At 40.9% G+C, this 18124-nt stretch overlaps 1 protein-coding gene across 1 annotated transcript in view; it reads left to right on the plus strand.

The window, feature by feature from the left end:
- The window catches only part of TMEM178B (transmembrane protein 178B), a 206721-nt gene that overhangs the window by 41842 nt on the left and 146755 nt on the right, over nt 1-18124 (plus strand). Inside the window, exon 2 of the mRNA XM_059473054.1 lies at nt 12998-13111. Within this exon, the coding sequence (XP_059329037.1) occupies nt 12998-13111 (114 nt within the window). The remainder of the gene's footprint in view (nt 1-12997; nt 13112-18124) is intronic.

An 18124-nucleotide genomic window follows, 5' to 3' on the forward strand; every position in this document is an offset into this window, starting at 1 on the left:
GATGCTGAATCATGGAGTTTTTAATTTTTATAATCAAGCCTTGCAATTCGAGTCTTATCTTTACATATATACAAAATCATCTATATGAGCAGTGGAAGTGCTAAACAGGATCAGCAAAAAGTCTTTCAGGGCACAGATTCTGTTCACTGCAATTGTACAGTGAATTCAGTGTACACTCAATGTGTCCCATTGGATGTTATCAGAGGCTACTGAGACACAAGCCTTTATTAAAATTCAGATGAGGAGTATAGAGTAAAAAAGTAAATCCTGAGCTGGCAGTGTCTGAATAAATGCCTGTTTCCATAATCCCTTCTCTCTGCATCTGAATTTCACCAGTGTGGTGTTAAAGGCCTTCCAAGGTGCTTGGAAGAGAGCTCTTCTTTGGTCCCATGTATGCTGAGGGATCTTCTGGGATATGGTTGCCTGTTCCTCTGCCAGGATGAGGATCATAAAGCAGGTTCTTGAGTTGTAAAGGGCTGAATTACACCTCAGGCTATAAACCCCAGTGGGGTTCTGCTGCCCTTTTAGGCACGGGGATGGTGGGATGCACTGGGTGGTGACAAAGATGTTCAGATTTGCAGTGCTCACCTTTCAGACAATGCTTATTGCTGCCATCCACGGAGTTCTATTATATAATGCTGCTCAGTGAACTTTGAATCATGTCTTTCCTTCTATACAACTTTCTTGACAGGCAGCAGAAATATTTAGTCCAGCTTGTCCTGGTCAGAACATCTTACATTGCAGTGAGTAGGAGACCTTCACACTGTAAGCCTCTGATTTGATTTGACATTTCAGATGGGAAGGTGCAAGAAGTGGTAGATGACATTTATTGGAAGACAAGAGGATGTTATAGGCAAGGGAACATCATGTCACAATACCCTCCCAAAGGAAATTCCAATATGTGCTGACCCAGCAGTAAGATGGGATGAGAAATTCTCATCCCACATTTTAATACATTTAAATATACACCAGCTCTGGGTCTAAGCTAGGGTCACATGATTTTATAACAATCTAACTTTATTTGGTGTGGGGAAAAAATAATAGATGCTTTTAGATCTATAGGGGTTTTCCCTACTCTGTTCTGCTGCCCTGTTCCATAAGTTGGGCTGGCTTCTGCCATTTTTAATTTCTGCATTAAAGTACATCATATGCATGTCTTAAGAGAAATACAATGAATCTGAGCTAAAGTGCTTGGATACTAAATACCTTTGAGACTTGACTAGAATAACTTAATTCCTTGTTCAAGATCATGCTGGCAACAGGTCATCTCACTGTTAACTTTCCCATAGCTGGAGCTATTGGCATACTCTGATCCTTCCAGATGTGTACTGGGAATAAACAAAGGGAAGGTTGGGACTGAAGAGAAGTTGGTCCCTTCTCAGTTTCTGGTTCCCTCTATCCTCTTTCAAGGGCATTTATCCTTCCAGTGTTTTTATCTGCTGTGAAACGTGTTGCTGTTTGGTACAGAGCATCTGCAGCAACGCTGAGATTCTAGCCCAAAGTTGTTGACTGAAGTACTTTTGAGTGCAGCAAGACCTTGATGCACCAGAAATGAATTACTGTAGTGTTTGTGGAGAGGTGCTCAATGCCCAAGCCTTCTGTACACAAGGGCGTATGATGGTATTGCAAAACTCATTACTGGATAAGTAAGGGCACAGTCCAGTCAACTGGAAAAATATTTTTTGATCACATCCACCAACGTTTTCTATTTCAAATGCTTCTTCAAGAATAATTTCCTTCTGGCAGGAGAAACCACTTATGACTTAAAACAGCTGTGGAGAGATTAACAATATCTGTCATTTGTAGGCTTTAGAATGACCAAATTGTGCTTTTGCTCATATTGGATTTCACAGTACAGTTGTCTGATCTTCTTATCACCATCTTTATCTTCCTTTTCTTTTCCTTCTAGTGGTCTTTCAGTTTGTTTGACTATTCAAGGACACCTTTTAAAATATCTACATAATGTTGAATTTCTCAAGGCCTTTATTTGATTGAAGCCCTCATGTACAATAGGAAGTCCAGTTACAGTAGTGCAGCAAACAGCCTTGTGAGGGAAAGGCAGTGAGCTGTGCAGTCTTTTGTCCCTCTGAATGTGTACTTCTTTACAAAGGAAGATGAAGTATCTTTGCAATTTAGTCATGGCAGCTCACAAGTTAATAATTTGAGCAAGGACAGTCCAGGGAATGACTGCACAGGGAAAGAGCATGGCCAAACCTGAAGCTGTTCCTCACTTCAGAGAGACATTATATAAATGCCTGTATAATTTAATGGTCTCTACTCACCAGGAAAAAATCCTCAATGTTTATTTCAAGGTAGTTTTTTGTGGCTTTTGTCATCAGACTCTATGATCCAAGTAGTTATTCAGTTGGTAGAGTTTGAGGCAAGAGACATTATGGACTTGCCGGGAGAAACTCTGCTCACTTAGGAATGATCTCATCTGTTAGCTTTGCTTTGCACTTACATTTAATACCTGCAGGGGATCTTTGTCTCAGAAATACTTTATGTATGAACTGGTGTCTTGAAAATATCTTTATACCAATCACAGTACCCTATTTTTTGTCTTGAAATAACTAGAATAAGGACAGCATAAAAAAAAATTAATCTTAGAGAATCTAGAGTATAAGGATGTATTTAAAATAGTATCTTTCTACCAAAGAGAGAATAGGTTGAAAGTCTTCTGTTTGCACAGTTTTAAAGTCTCAGCAGAGTCCTTGATGGATGGAGGTAGTCTGTTTCATCAGCACAGGATGTAGAAAGAACAGTTTATGGGAATAGCAGTGTGTCTTTCTGGTATATCCATGCTGTAGTCTACTCATAGAGGAAAAAGCCCAGCCTAGTTGCAAAGCTGTTGTTGGAATTCTTTCTCACCTATTTCTTTGATAGGCTAGTTTTCTGCTGGTATTTCTGCTTTTGTAACTGAGATAATTTCAAATGCTGTGGTTTCTCCTAGTTACCTTTAATTTAAAATGTGCAAAATGGGATCTGTGCTAAGAGGGGCACCTTTCCCAAATTTAAAGCAAGCCAAATCACCTTTATATATAACGTAGTTAGAAAAATGCATCTTAATTTCAACTTATAAACAAAATACCTCTTGACCAAAAGGGAAAAAATTGTCTCCTTAGTTTAGTTCTATAAATCTCTACCATATGACTATTGTCACAAACTTTCTGCTTCTTTCTCATTTCTCTTCATCACAACTTATTATGTTCCAGTTAAGGTTGTGAAACTCTGCCTGCCACCCCCACACTTAGTTGCAGGACAAAACCTACATGAAAATGATATCATAAAGGTGTTGCATAGCTCGTATAAATACTTTTTTTAGGTTTGGTTTTTTTTTAGAGAGACTGCTCTATGCAAGCACAAGACCTCCTGTAAGTGGGTTCTTCTGGGAGATTTGTCTGGGTTAGGTCTCAGCCTTATTTCCTCAATGCTGCATGCAAGCATCTCAATGATTCTGTCATGTTGTGATTTCTGCTGCTTAAACATGAGGTTGAAGTGCTACAAGGAAGCTAAATGCTTTCTCCAGCTCAGCTATTTGGGTGCTTGCTGTAAACTAACAGGGGATACAGAGAAGAGCTTCTGTTCCTCTCACTTTAAGGAGGGGACTGAATGTGTCTAGAAAGCCACATTTACATTGCAAGGCAGCATGCAAAAGAGCTTTCCAAGGCAGAGAGATAGGCACCTCAGACTTCACTGCATGTGATCACAGATACTCAGCAGGATGAGTGATATCAGTGGATCCACCCTTATTTTGTTCTTGGCCATCTGGAACCCTGCTTCTTAGACATCCATTTGAAATAGGTTTTGAAGTTGGTTGATGAAACACTGAGCTCCATGGGAGCATCTTATTATGAGAATCATAGGGTGTACATTGATATAAAGAAACCTGTCCATGGAATAGCTTTTGCTGTGCTTTTTCTTTGGCTTGACAGCAGTGCTGAGATATTGCTTTGTTCCATGAGCTATTGGGTCATCAGTGAGTTTTTACTGGTAATTGCTGTCTCACTGACTTTTTATTGATCATTTAATTTCTGCCTCCAAACATGTGGGAGCAAATATTTTTCAGTCCTTTTAACCTCCTTAACTTTTCATTTGTGCTCTGCCTCCCTCTCCCCTGTGGCCAGCCCAAAGCAAATAGGTGGACAAAAAGATTAATAGAAGCAAGGAGATGCCTTCCTCCTCTCAAGTGCCCTGTGGCTTGGAGACTGTTATTAATAGCTGAAGTAAAAAAGTGTTTCATAACCCTCTTCTTGCTCCTGCTTCCTTGCCAGCCCCCTTTCCTTGGTCCCTGGAGAGAAAGTGTGAGCTCATCACTTTCCAATGCAAATTCAGCTTTTGGTCTCATACTTGGATTCTTTTCTTATCATGGGTGGAATATTTATCTTCTGCCAGCTGGTGGCTTTAAGCAAGCTGCTATTTGCTGGGCTATCCAGAGACCATGTGAGGAACAGGCCTGGCAAAAGCTGCTCGAGCACTTTATTTTTTCTCTACTCTGAAAATGTTGCTGTCTGCTCAATATGTGTGCACATGTCTTCTGCACCTCTGTCTTTGCTCACACAGTGGTTGAAAAGAAAATTTAGACATTTTGGTGTGGAATCAGAAATTGAAATGTAGGTGTAACTGTCTGAAATCTGTGGAAGTTGCTCTGTGGAATCTGGTCACATAAAGCCCACGCACAACAAAGCTGTTGTGTGTCTGGAGATTCATTATCTTCAGGGATGGCTTCCTTTTCATGTGGGCACTGGATCTGATGTTTTCTATATCTCTAGAGATCTGGTGGGTCAGTGCTGAAAGGGAGCTGGCAGAGCTTGCCAGATGGCTTGGTAAGAATGGGAATGGCACAATGTTATCTATTACCCCATTTCTGTATGGATAGTACAGTATGGTGGATCCTTTCAACCATCCCCCCTTGCTAAATTTTTACAAGACTGCTTTACCAGCTGAGCATTGCCTAACAAGTTTGACTAAGCTGGAGGGTCTGAGAGAGTCTGTATTTGGAAGTTAAGGGAGATGAGCTGTAGAAGAAAAATGGAAGGAAAAAAGAGCATCGCAGTTCTGCTTCTCACTCTGGAAAAATGTTTGCTCTCTTTCCTAGTGAAAATCTTTAAGCTGTTCATTCTGTTAATGCATTTTCTGGGCATGAGCCATTTTGTGGACAAAATATTTATTTTATGTCTCATCCTTTCAGTTGCTCTCTACTCAGTGGATACAGGCAAGCTTCTCCTTCAGGTAAAACAGAGGATGCTGCTACCTTGAGTATGTTTTCCTGAAGTTCTGTGTTCATTGCATTTTTTGGTGGTCAGTAAAGGCATCTACATATAAAAAGCAAGCTGAAATAAGATTGTATATTGAAACATCCACTTAATAGTCACTGGCAGCCTAACAGGCTGCAGACTTTCTGCATTTTACCCCAGAGGAGGGAGTCTATAGGTGTATAATGTGCTTGTAAGTACATTTATAGTTACACTTAAGTACAGTTAGGAAATTTTTTTATTTTCATGTGGATAATTGTTTCTGAAGTGAAAAGCATGCAAGGGGACAGAACCACTTGTGAAAATTTAATGCTGCTGGTGGTTTCAGTTGAAAAAAAATTGATGAAATTTAGAAAAATGTTGTAAAATTTTCAGAGTGTTTTTCAGACTTTCAATTGAAATACAGTTTTAAAGTTATTCTTTAAAGGCATCAAATTAAGTTACAGATTAATACAGTTTTGCGGCTGTACGGAACTTCTCTGGTGACCTGAAGCTTTGGCTGGTTTTTTTCCCTTGTGTGATATGACAGGGTTGAATTTAAAAGAAACAATTTGTGCTTAGGACTTAATGTTCACCTTGTGTTTTCAAGGAGAGGATGTTACTTCAAACTGGCCCAGCTCCTGTACCATTAGTTGCATTTCCATTAGCACATCTTCTGATTTAACTTTATTTGTGAAGAATCTAATGGGCATCACCTCACAGCACATTGTGTTCTGCACCATAGCATGGTAACTAGACATGATGAGGTGGTCATTTCCAGAAGTGCTCTCCTGATCCATGTCACTTGTTCCCATAGGCATGTTCATTGTCTCTCCCAATATGTGGCTCTTGTGTCTGTCTGCAAATGGGACAGGGCACTGCATCAGATCCCTCTTTGATTTACTCAGATATCCAGGAGGTGGGCAGAACCTGACTGTGCACCTCTGTCCACATGCAGGGGAGGCAGCTAGGGGCTAGCAACTGAGTCTGAAACCAACAGACAGAAACTCCAGCTCATCAACTGAAGGGAGGCATCTGCCCAGTTCCTTGGCAGCTCACAGCAAGCAGCAATGAGCACCAGGAGTTGTTTCACTTTATCTAGGGCAAGTAGCAACAAGTCCTACTGGCAGATCAAGCTGAACCTCAGTGCAGGATGATGCCAGAGCCTGTTAGGAAGAAACATCTCTTGTTCTAATAGTTTGGCCCATGCTGCAACTGAAAATCTATGTTGAGCTTCATTAATTAGAACATTGGCTTCTATTTATGCATATAAGTTGATGAATATTCACCAAACATGTTGATTAAGGTGGTGATTCTTGCATGTTCTTCTTAGATTTTTAGCCCTTTACTCTGAGGTATTCTATTATTCGAAATATTAATGTGACACCAAGGGAATTTCTGATTAGGTAAAAGGGGTATTTGTCACTATCCTGGAAAAATCCCTTTGCCAGGATTTCTTCTGCTGGGAAGTAGAGAAGCCTCAGAAAAGAATAAAAACAATTATCTGATTGCTTCTCTCTGTCTTCTCTCTGTTTTGCTGTTTTGGAATGTGGTCTGGAGATTGTTTACCAACTGGTCAATGTTTGATTTGTTTAGTGTGAATTGTTTTTGTTTAATGACAAATCACCATCAGCTGTCAGACTCTGAGGAGTCAGTCAAGAGTTTTTCATTATTCATTCTTGTTAAGCCTTCTGTCTGTATCCTTTATCTTTCTTTAGTATAGTTTTAGTATAGCATTCTTTAATATAATATCATAAAATAATAAATCAGCCTTCTGAGAACATGGAGTCAGATTCCTCTTCTCTCACCTCATCCTGGGGACCCCTCACAAACTCAACAGGCATTCAGACATTGGAATAGGTGCTCAAGGATGTGCATCTCCATTCTTGGAGGTATTCAAAACTTGATTTGACAAGGCCCTGAGCAACATGAACTATCTTTGGATCTGATTTTAACTTTGAAGTTGTCCCTCTTTTGAGCAGGGCGTTGGGCTGGTTGACATCTAGAGAGCACTTTTAACACATGTAATTTTGCAGTTAATGTAGAAGAATAGTGTTCCTACATATTTGATATGAATCTATTTATAGATCTGGAAAAACTATGTAACCAGTACTTTCATGGTTAGTATTACTCCAGAAGTAATAAAATAATCCTGTTAAAGGTGTTGCAATATTTTTTAATAAGTATCTGATTTCATTACAAAAAGTCGTCTGGAGTTCATTAACTAGTCAGCGTATCTGATTGCGTGATTGCAATCTGATTGCAGACTCTGATTGCGGTATGTCATAGCAGCTGGTCAAAGTAGAACTTAATTTCTCCTTCTATCCTCCTCCAAGGTTTAATTTGACCAGTTAATTCATGCTAAAGCTGCAAGTCTTGCCTATATTAAGGTACCTCCAGATGAGTTTTGATGACTCATAAGACATGATTAAAGTAACTGAGGGCAGCACATACATCTCAGGGTGATAATTCTGAAATGGCACCAGCCTGAATTGCCAGTGCTAATTTGAAGGATGCAAAAATGCTAACACAAATAAATAATGAACTTTTCCAGGTGAGAGAAGACTTATAAGAAAATGGTAGATATATATGCCGCATGGAATTGCTTTTTGTTACCAAATTTTGATCCTAATTATGATTGTAGCCTCTGGAAACCTAACTGAAATGTTATGCTAAGAAAAACAACCCACTGTGAACTTCCTGTGCTCTACAGATTTTCTGAAGATAATGTGAAACACTTAGAGGCTCAATGGCCAATCTACATCTCTTTGTTTGTTATGGAGATAGTCACCCAATGAGGGACCAGTAACCAAACCACGCAATTAAGGCAGTCTCTCATACTGGATGCAGTTTCTCAAAGTTAAGAGCAAATATATGTAGTGAGTGCAGTTTGCAAGCCAGGGGCTAAGATTTCTTTTGCTAGGAAATGTTTGTGTAGTAATTCTCAAATAGATTTGTGAAAATTAGAACTAGAACAAAGGGTGCATTTTGTGGATTTTTTTTGCTTCAAAACAGTTCATCCAGGGGTATCTGCAACACAGGAGAAGGAAAAGCTGCCTGGGGGTAGCAAAGGCTCAGAATATTCACACCAGTCTTTTCAGGGAAGCTCATAATATCAAAAGCTTTGACAGGAAATGTAGTAAAACAAATACTAGTTTTACAGCTGGATCCTTCTTAGAAACAATTATGCATACTATAAGAGAAGAATGGGTACCCCTGGTTCAGATCTCTGCATGTTACAGAATGCAAGGTGACTCTCAGTCCTAATTTGTGCAGTCTGGAATGGCTATACCATAGCTCATCCAGAGAGAGTGAGCGAGCTGCTGGCTCCCTGCATCTCAGTTTCCTGATTGCTCTAACCCAGGGACTGCTGCAAAGAATCTTAGTGTGGGAGAAATTTTTATCTCTGTCTGGAAGTCCTCTAGCTACTGAAGGTAACTTATTCACATTGGCATTGGGTTAGTCTGTACTTAAACCTTTAAGGATGGTCCCACAATCTGCAGCCCTGAAAGCTGAGGTAGGGGGGAAGTGAGAAATATTCTAGTTCTCAAGACAGGAGAGGAATACTCAGATAACCCATGCAAATAAATCTGTGCCATCTTGGCCTTAATCTGAAGTGATATACTGTCACCCAACTGCTCTCACAGGTTACCAGTTTGATGAAAGGCCATGTCAAGGACTGCTTTCTTTTACCAGCTCTCAGATGGCTTGGTCTGTATTATGCATAATACTAAACCATGATCACACTGACACTGTAAATTCATGAAACTCAGCAACCACCTTTGCAGAAATCAAACTGACCAGGGCAAATGCCTCTGGGTGCTTCTGAGATCCACCATTTACAACAGAAATAACCAATACCTTGGTGGCATTTTGAATTTCCATTCTATTTTTTAAATTAACCATGGTAAAAACTGTTGCTTGGAGCAGTTTGAAAGAGTTTAAATATCATATTTAAGGGAGTGGTGGGGGCACAGTGATGAAGAAATACTGGTCTAGAAGTTCTGAAAAATTTTGTGTTGACCTACCAGACAAATACAGCCTGGACATCAGACTAGGACCTTAATTGATCTCAATCTTCTTCTGCTTAGAGTGGGATAATGGCTCAGTCATTCCCTGCATTACCAAACAGTTTGAGGCCTCTACTGGGATGGTGTTTACAACTCCAGTAATGCAGTGGTAGCTGAGCTAACATCAGGATGTTAGTTGGTAAAGTTCTGAAAATTGAATAGAAAAACATCAGTGTTTTTAGGTGGTACTTCTCCAGTGGCCTAGGTTAAAAGTTTTTCTCATAATGGAGAGAAGAGGAAGTATTATATGCTAAGGTGATAGTAGGGAGCAATGATGAGCAGATATGAGAAGGAAGCTGAGCAGCTAAGTGAGTCAATAAGAGGAGGTGCATGTTTGATGCTGTGAATACTTAGCTGCTCAGGATGAAGCTATCTCGAGTTTCCTTATCTCCAATTTGTCATCTGACCACGGCAGGAACAGGGGGCTGCCAGCCACAGTTAACAGCTGCTGAATCCCCTGAGCATCTGTGCTTGTGATGATGGCATGGCAGAGGTTTGCTCTGCATGGTTCTAGTTGCATCCTTCTGCTGATCCTTTTCTTAGCACTCTATTGGAAAATGTCAGCTACTTTTCTTTAGGATTTTCAGCAAGTATTTCCCTTTGGTCAGAAAAATAAAGGATATACTGCCTCTGTCTCTGGAGCAGCTTTGTGGTGGTTTTTGTGTTTCTTGTGGCCATCTATAACTCTTGCTATGGTGGCTCCTAGCTAAAAAATAACCCACTCACTGCTTTGCTCTATAAATACTGTTCCCAATTATTGGAGCAAAGTGCAGAGCAAAGCTGCAGTTGCATTTGGTCTAAGTTTGTTCTGGAGGCTGAAAATGCTCCATAAATTAATTGCAGTTACCCTATTGAGGGTATGGAGGGGAAAGCTTGCTTTTCTTCCTATTCCAGAGACTGGATTGAGCATAGCTAGTAATTCTTCTGAAGGTAAAGATTTTGTAGCATTTTTCTGAGAAGGCTTTCCAGCAGAGCAGTAATTCTGATTCTTGCTGCTCTTGATGCTTTTGCTCTCATAGGGACCTCCAGGACTTGGATCTTTGGGCATCTTAAACATTGTTCTCTTCTGTGTGGAGCAACTAGGAAAATATCAGAAGTATGAAATCATCACTGCTTATAAACTTGCCCTTCTCCTAATTTTTATTTCCAGATCCAGGCAATTGAAGGCCTTTTTCTTAAGTTCAAAAGCTGATTGTCACTTCTAGTTTGATATATGCTGGTGAAGTTGCATTGACTCAGAAGAGTCATTGTCCTACACTTGGGTTTAATAAATGGTTCATGTTTAAATGCCAAGCAATCACAAGCATTGTCATTTTGGACCATGAAAATCTTGAGTTTCTCAGTAAGATACTGCCTTCTTCTGCTGGGTGGACACCATTGCTCCCTGGTGGAGCTGGCAGGACTTCAGTGCCCTCTGTGATCTGCCATGCCAAGTGCTCTACCATGTCCTGTTTGCCCACCCTGGTTGATAGTGGTCCCAAAGCTATTTTTGTATGTTGAAGTCTCATTAGAGCCATGGGGAAGGAAGTATATGCCCCAAATTATGGATATGGTCAAGTGATGACCTGAATTCAGCCAATAATCTCTTTTTGCTTTAGGCTTTGGTGATGAAAGTGATATTGAACAGCTTGCTGCATTACCACCAGAAGTCTTTGCAGAATTAGATATCTGATGTACCTTACTAGAAATTAGCCTTTTTGGTTCCAGAAAAGCTGCAAATAGAACAGGAGTTGTTCTCCCTTCCTTCTGTAAGCTTTTATTTTGTATCTTGGCTCTGTGTCTCTTTCTACTATTCTATATAAATCTCTTGTTTGGGCAGGTATCTAATAACTTAAAGATTAATTTCTGACAAATAAGCATTTGTTATTTTCTTGCTGATACTTCTAATCTATAAAAGCAACCTAGCAAAAGGGAATAGGAAAACCTATAAGAAGGCAAGGTTGTGATTTGGGGATTTTTTTAAAGCTCTTTGCACACTAGCTGTCTTTTTATTTAAATACTATTCTTAGTTTGAAACTTTAATTCTGGGCGTACATTTGGTGCCCAGATGGTGCAGACTCACACAGAAGCCCATCACGCTGTCAGGGCAGGCGGATACATATGTAAATATTTTGCCTTTTCCCCCTATAATATTTGGCTTTGTCTAATCTAATTGCTGTCAAAGGCAGAATGTGAAGAATACTCACAAGAAGCAAACAATGAGGACCTCAAATGTTTATACTGCACTAACTCTGGAAGATGCTGGTAGGCTGTGATGTAATTAATAACTTGTTTCGTGGGTTTTCTTCATGCTGTGAATTCATGGTCTATAATCTAAGTTCATGCCAGATAGTATCTTACAACCCTTAGTAGAAACCTGTGTTTGCAGTGGTTTAAAAGCATTTTTTACCCTGTGGAACTGTCAATATAAGGCTAATGGGTCTGCCTTTTCAGTTCAGGCTGGCAGTAAGAGTCCTCTACCTGCCTCCTTGTGTATAGCGCTCTTTATTATTTATATAATTCATTGCTTCATTTAATTTATTCTATTGAGTGCTTGTCTTAATGTATTTTTAATACATAAAAGCATTTCCAGCATAGCTGCTTCTCTGACTAGTGGTAGCTAGTAACAAACAGCATGGCCAACCACATTAAGGATACCTATTTAGGTATCAAAGGCCTGAGCCAAAATAACATAATGTTAGTGGGAAAATGACTTTGATGAGCTTTGACTCAGACAGCTTAGTGAGAAGGTCTAATAAGCCAGTGTTAGCAGAGAATGCTGGCAAAAGCAATGTAGGAAACCTGACTGAGTTTCATCAATACAAGAACAGTTACACAGTTACAGGTGTCTGATCAGATGTGAAATTTGGCTAGGCTATAATTCATGGAAAGCATCAGACTACACCAGACTCTTTCTTCTAAAGATACTAACTATGCAGAGAGATGCCAGGAGATCAGATCCTGGAGGGGCAATTATTGTACAGAAAGGAAAGTACTTGTAAAACGAGATCTAATGATGTGACCAGAAGACATCAGAAGCAGCAAATGGTGTTTTTTTTTCTATGGAGCATAGGTGAAATCCAGAAAATAGAGGGGGAAAAAATTTGCCCATTTCAACCACTGATATTGCTATCTGAGCCTCACTGTTCAGAGATGCCAATGAATTCCATCTCTGAACCTGCTGTAAGAGTGTCTAGGTACCTTCAAGGGACAGTGTAATGTGTCCCCTTGCTTGAAGGGTGGAAAGGGTTAGGAAATTGTTCACTACCTATATGTATAATTTTTCTGTGTTGCTTTTTATTTAAGGGAGGATCAAAGGTGTTTGCTTTGTGTATTTCCTGAGGCATGGGCATTGAGTCATGTCCATGATAGCACAGAAAGCTAAGACATGAGTTTGTAGTTTCTATACATTAACTGCATGGCAGTTGCTAGCTCACAGCTCAGGGAAGAATTTGCCACACAGCTATCTCATGGTGAAAGCAGGCATTGGCAGCTACTCCAGTCTGGAAGCTCCCCAGAATGTGTGAAAGATAAACTTCCCATATCATAAGTTTGGATCTGAGCTTACATGTCATGGGCTGGAGAGTGTGCTGGTTGTCACAGTGGGCAGGGATGGTAGGGATCGCTTTGCTTTTGGTTGTCAAACCCCTCTGGCCTGTAGCTGGCAGGACATGTTACATTCATTTAACCACATTTTCTGCATTTTGCCTTTCCCAGGAGCAATTGAGCGATGCTCGTACATCAAGTACCACTACTCCTCAGCCACCATCCCCAAGAACCTTACGTACAACATCACCAAGACAATCCGCCAGGATGAGTGGCACGCCTTGCGTAAGTGTTGCTGCTTTTCTTCACCTTCTCCTCATGTGCAGGCTCCCTGGTGAATGAGAGCAGAGGCTTTGAGTGGCAGCCTGCTCAGAGCCCTCCTCTCACATCCAGTTTGTCGTGTAGCAGACAGATCGATTTGTTCTTGGGACCTACATCTCTGTTTCTGCTGCTGACTGGAAATTCTGCTGAGGCATGAGAATGCAGCAGTGGGGAAAAGGCATTTGTATGCAGAGATTAATACCGAGTTAAATACAAAAATGAATAACAAAATCAATGCCCTATTTTTTAATTCAGTGGAATGCTCTGTACGTGAGCACATTCTCATGCCATTGCTGCTGAGTTTCCTGCTTCCAGGAGAATTCATTGCTGGCTTTTATTATAGAATGTCCCACTGCCAGCAGCTCCTGTGTGAGTGTGGCATCACTCTCCTTTGAAGATCTTGAAAGAGAATTGCTGCACCCTTTAAGGCACAAGGACAGTGATAATTGTAGCCAGTGGTCACCAACTTGTAATGCTTGCTGAAGTGACAAGATCTGACAGGGATGGAATTGCCTTGGGATGTATTGGCTGACCTTAAATCTTGTCTCTCTCTCATCTTGGAGATGGAAAAGTGTTTTCACTGAGAAAATGCATGAGGTAGAATTTCACAAGGAAGGAAACTACTGTTCTTGTTACTACGTAGTCGTGGGGACTGATGAATATCCTGAGCAGCTCTGTTTTGGTGGAAGCAGTTAAATCTCCTTGAAGGTGGCAGTGGTTGAGGCAATACTGGTTCTCACTGAGAATGTTGGGAGGTGATAGTGAGCTTCTACTCTGAGAACTGTGCCAGATCTGTGGTGTTCCTATAGCTTTCAGTATGCTTCACTCCTCCCCTGTGTGGTTCTTGCTTTGGGAGGGTCCTTTTAAGTTCAGAGGAGGAGAAGGTGCAATGTTATAGTTTTTTTTTCCTGCATGGGTGAGATTCATTGATGCTTGTAGGCCTTCCTAGTACACTCTGGTAAAGAGATAAGAGCCTTCTAGAGGGTCTTGCTAAATGCCTGGTTTTTTTAAATGTGTCCACGTGGACAAATACATATTTTTATTGTGATATGACAAAAAAGGAATAATTGAACTTATGCCTCTCTGCAGGTTGTAAGAGACTGGTCTTGCAAAATACTGTGTTATGCTAATTTGTCCCTGAAATCAGAAGATCAGAAGGTTCAGTTCACTTCAGGTTTTCTACACCACCTGTCTTCTCTGCTGGTGTTAGTTTCATGTTGATATAAAACCTAACAGTGCTCATCTATGGCAAAAAAAGAGCACCTATCACCCAAGACATCTTCTGTTAGGGCTCATAGGGCAGTAGGAAGGGACTTTGGTTTGTGCTTTGTGTATGTGTCATTTTGCTTTGTGAATGTGTTGAGTAACAATGACTTATCCGCAACTATTTGCTGGAAATCGCACTGTTCAAAAATTATTTTCTAAAATTCATCTTTATCTCAGCAATGGCTCAAATAAAGGGTTATACACCTGGTCATCTAAGGCTGTGTGCACCCTTTGGTAGGATCAGCAAGTTCCCAAGCTTTGAGTGTTGGTAGGGCATTTGTCAGTCTCCAAAGGTGCAATCTAGACACTACTCACATATTTCTGTTTCTGGTGTGGTCTGAGGCACTCTCAGGGTGAGGCTGCTTGTCTCTTCCCTGTAGAGGGTACATTGAGTGTACCTCATATTTCTGACCCAAATTTTCTTGCCAGTTTCGGGAGTCAGATAAGTGTAGAGAGATGTAGATAGAACTGATATCTGAAGGCAGAAGAGTAGAGAAATACTTTGCTGAAGCTCTCTTCTCCTGAGCAGTTGGTGCAACAGAGTGCTTTGATATAAGGGGTAATCCCTCTGGTGGTTCTGGAGGTCACTGCATTTAAGAATGAACTGAATCTATATGACTGTTTCCCATGTAGAAACAGTAACCTGTTGTAAAAGACAAGGCCAATACCAATCTCTCAAATTGTGGTTTGGTTGAGGGGATTTTTCTCCCTTTGCATTGTTGTAGACCAAGTAGGATAAGTCTCTTCAGCAAGTCCCTGTGATTTTAGCCCCTGCCTCAGCAGCTGATCCTGCTCTATGCCTCTGGACTAGCTTCATCCAGGACACAGCTACTTTATCTCAACACTGGTCAGTCTGATATTTCCAAGTCAACCTGGCCATTATTTTCCTCTGAATATTTCCCTGTTCATATCAGTGAGTGTTGTGACAAACAACAAAAGAAGCAGGGCCCAGGCCTGGCTATCTTCTTTCTCTTGCCAGGGGTTATTTTTCAGATCTGTAGCATGAGATAGGGGGAAAAAAAAAAGTATTTCCTGAAGAAAGATGGGGGCAAAATGGCATCTTGGAGAACTTCAGAAGAACTGGCAAAGTGAAAGCAGAAGATTTGGTCACCCTAGTAAACAAAAATGCCTCTTCCAGGCTGAAGCCACTGTTACCATTTGCTGTATTTGTATTTGAGTCGTGTATTTTCTTCTGCCTTGTGTATGGACAGCCAACTGTGGTTCCTGTGGAAGGAAGCCATTGTTTTGCATGTTCAGTGGGCTGGGGATTAGAGGAGAGAGGGCTTCCACCATAGACTGCAAATTGCATTTTTTGGTGGGCAGGACTGATGCTCCAGCAATTTCTCTTGAATTGCAGGAGTGGGTGCTGGGACAATTAATTTGAGGCTGAGGACCCCATGGCACCATTGAGCACACAAAGCAGATAGTCCTCCTCTACTCTAGCTGTGCTGTTAGCCGTGCTGCAAGAACCTGAGAGCAGCTGGTCCTAGAGGAATGGTTGGAGCTGACTTTACCAGCTTTGATTTTATCTTTTTTTCATTCTGTTTGACATTTTCAAGATGGAACCTTTGCTCCAAATTGATTGCCTATGGCAGTATGAGCTTGGGAAATAGGACTTGTCTTCCCTGCAATCACTTCCTCTCAACTATCTCTGGTTTAACAGGGATAGAGGGAAAGATTATTGTAGTATTGTCAGCTCTTACCTGTCAGGAGATAAATGTTGATCTAATTAGACAAAACAAGTCTCTATATGAGCTGAGAGGGCAAGAGAGAACCAGAGGAAAGCTATGTCTGACAACTTTGAGCACGAGTAACTGTCTTTATGGAAGACGCTGATGTAGTGATATGACTGAGTCACTGTAAGCATTTACCTTGTCACACTTTGACCCTGGTCTTGAGTGCAAAACCTGATCCATAGTTGTGTTTTCTGAAAAACAAGACCAGCATCATTGATGCTCTCAGAAATGGAGAAATAGAAAGCCAAGAAAATGCAAGCAAGTCTATATATATTCACACATTGTTCCATGCTGTTCCTGTGGGCTCACTTTTGTTATGCTACATATGTGTTCATAAAACATGGGAATGTGCTCATGGCAGGGGATTGAGCTGTAGAATGTGGTGCAGGCATTGGGAAGGGTGAGAAGGGTTTTCAGGTGTCTTAATTTGGAAAGACAGGTGTCTGCTAAGGAAGGCAGGAGCCTCCCCTGAAATGGAAAAATGTAAAGCCCCTCCCTCCAAATTGTTAGAAATTTGAAATTAAGGGGCTGTCAAGCAAAAATATGAAAGCAGGAATAACAGTTTTTTATTAGGGAAGAAAATAAAAGGATAAAATAAACAAAACAACACTGACAGAGTCAGAACACAAACTGACACCCTGTGGGTCAGGGTGTTGGTAGCAGTCCAATTGGAATTGTGGCTGCAGCCCTCCTGGAGTGTCAGGGATAGTTCTGTTGGAGCAGGGATCCTGTAGAAGGGTGTAGTCTTCCTCTGAAGATCCAGTGGAAGAGGCAGCTGCTCCTCTGGGAAATCCAGTGGAGAAGTCGTGCTGGTGTTCCAGAATCCCCAGATTATATCCAGTTAGGAATGCTTGGCTCCTCCCTCTGGGCAGAGCACCTCACAATGGGATGCTGTAGTTCTTATCAGTCAGGCAGTGACATTCAATAGCCTGTTATCAGCAGGTGTCTCTCCAAAGGGAGGAGTGGTTGTTGAAGAGACAAGGAAAAACTGCCCACTTAACAGAAGACAACTGCCATACAGATGGCAAACAGAATACAATTTGCTTGGCAATCCAGGACATGAGGTGATAGAATAAGCATTTCAACTGGATGCATGTGCATTGAGGAAGCTGACAATAAAAGGGAGGCTATGTTGATGTTAATTTTTTTCTTGTCCCCAAATCTTCAGGAAACCATTTCTGGTATATTACGGCAAAGCAGTTGAAAGGCTGTGTCTGTAATGAAAATGACAGTACCTCCAACGCAACAAGGAGATGTGCTATATTCAGTTTAGCATCTTCTAGGACCCAACAAAACTGTTCTTTAAAGCCACTGAGGGATAAGGCGCTAAAAGCCCAGGGAGTGTTCAGTCTGTGTTACTCTTTGGAGAACAACAAATACGTGTTGGGCTGATGCTGTGTGGTGTGTTTGTTTAGTTGGTTTTTTTTTTTTTTTTTTTTTTTTTTTTTTTTTTTTTTTACCACGAGAAGGACTGTAGTAAGGTCATTTTGCTTTCATCCCTGTTTGGCTTTGTGTGGGTGTGTTTGTTTTGTTCTATTTTTTTAGTAGGCTATAGGCAACCCAGGCTCTATATTCATCTTATGCTACACTCTGAGAATTAACTGTTTCATGTACAAGAGCCATTTTCTCTCCAAGGCAGATGTAGAAACTACTGTGGCTTTAAAGTGCTGCAAATAAGCAAGTTGCTGATGTGTGTTCTTGAAGAGTGATATTTGTTTTTATCTTAGAGAACAAGTGCAATAACTCCCTCTTCCCTTTTTCCTGCCGTGGTAGCTGAAAATGGGGCAATTGCTGCATGGCTCTCAGAGCCTTTGGCAGAGCTCCCAGTGGCTTGTGTTATAGTGCATGAAAGTCTCTACATCAGAAGAGAGAGAAAAAAAATCTTCATTGTCTCCAAAAGCTCTTGTTTTGCTGATTCACAGAGCCTATTGTGTGAGGTAGATAGTTGGGTCTAGAAGCCTTTTATTTTTCCTTC

Source organism: Ammospiza nelsoni, chromosome 5 (genome assembly GCF_027579445.1).
Source record: "Ammospiza nelsoni isolate bAmmNel1 chromosome 5, bAmmNel1.pri, whole genome shotgun sequence".
Classification (NCBI taxonomy): Eukaryota; Metazoa; Chordata; class Aves; order Passeriformes; family Passerellidae; genus Ammospiza; species Ammospiza nelsoni.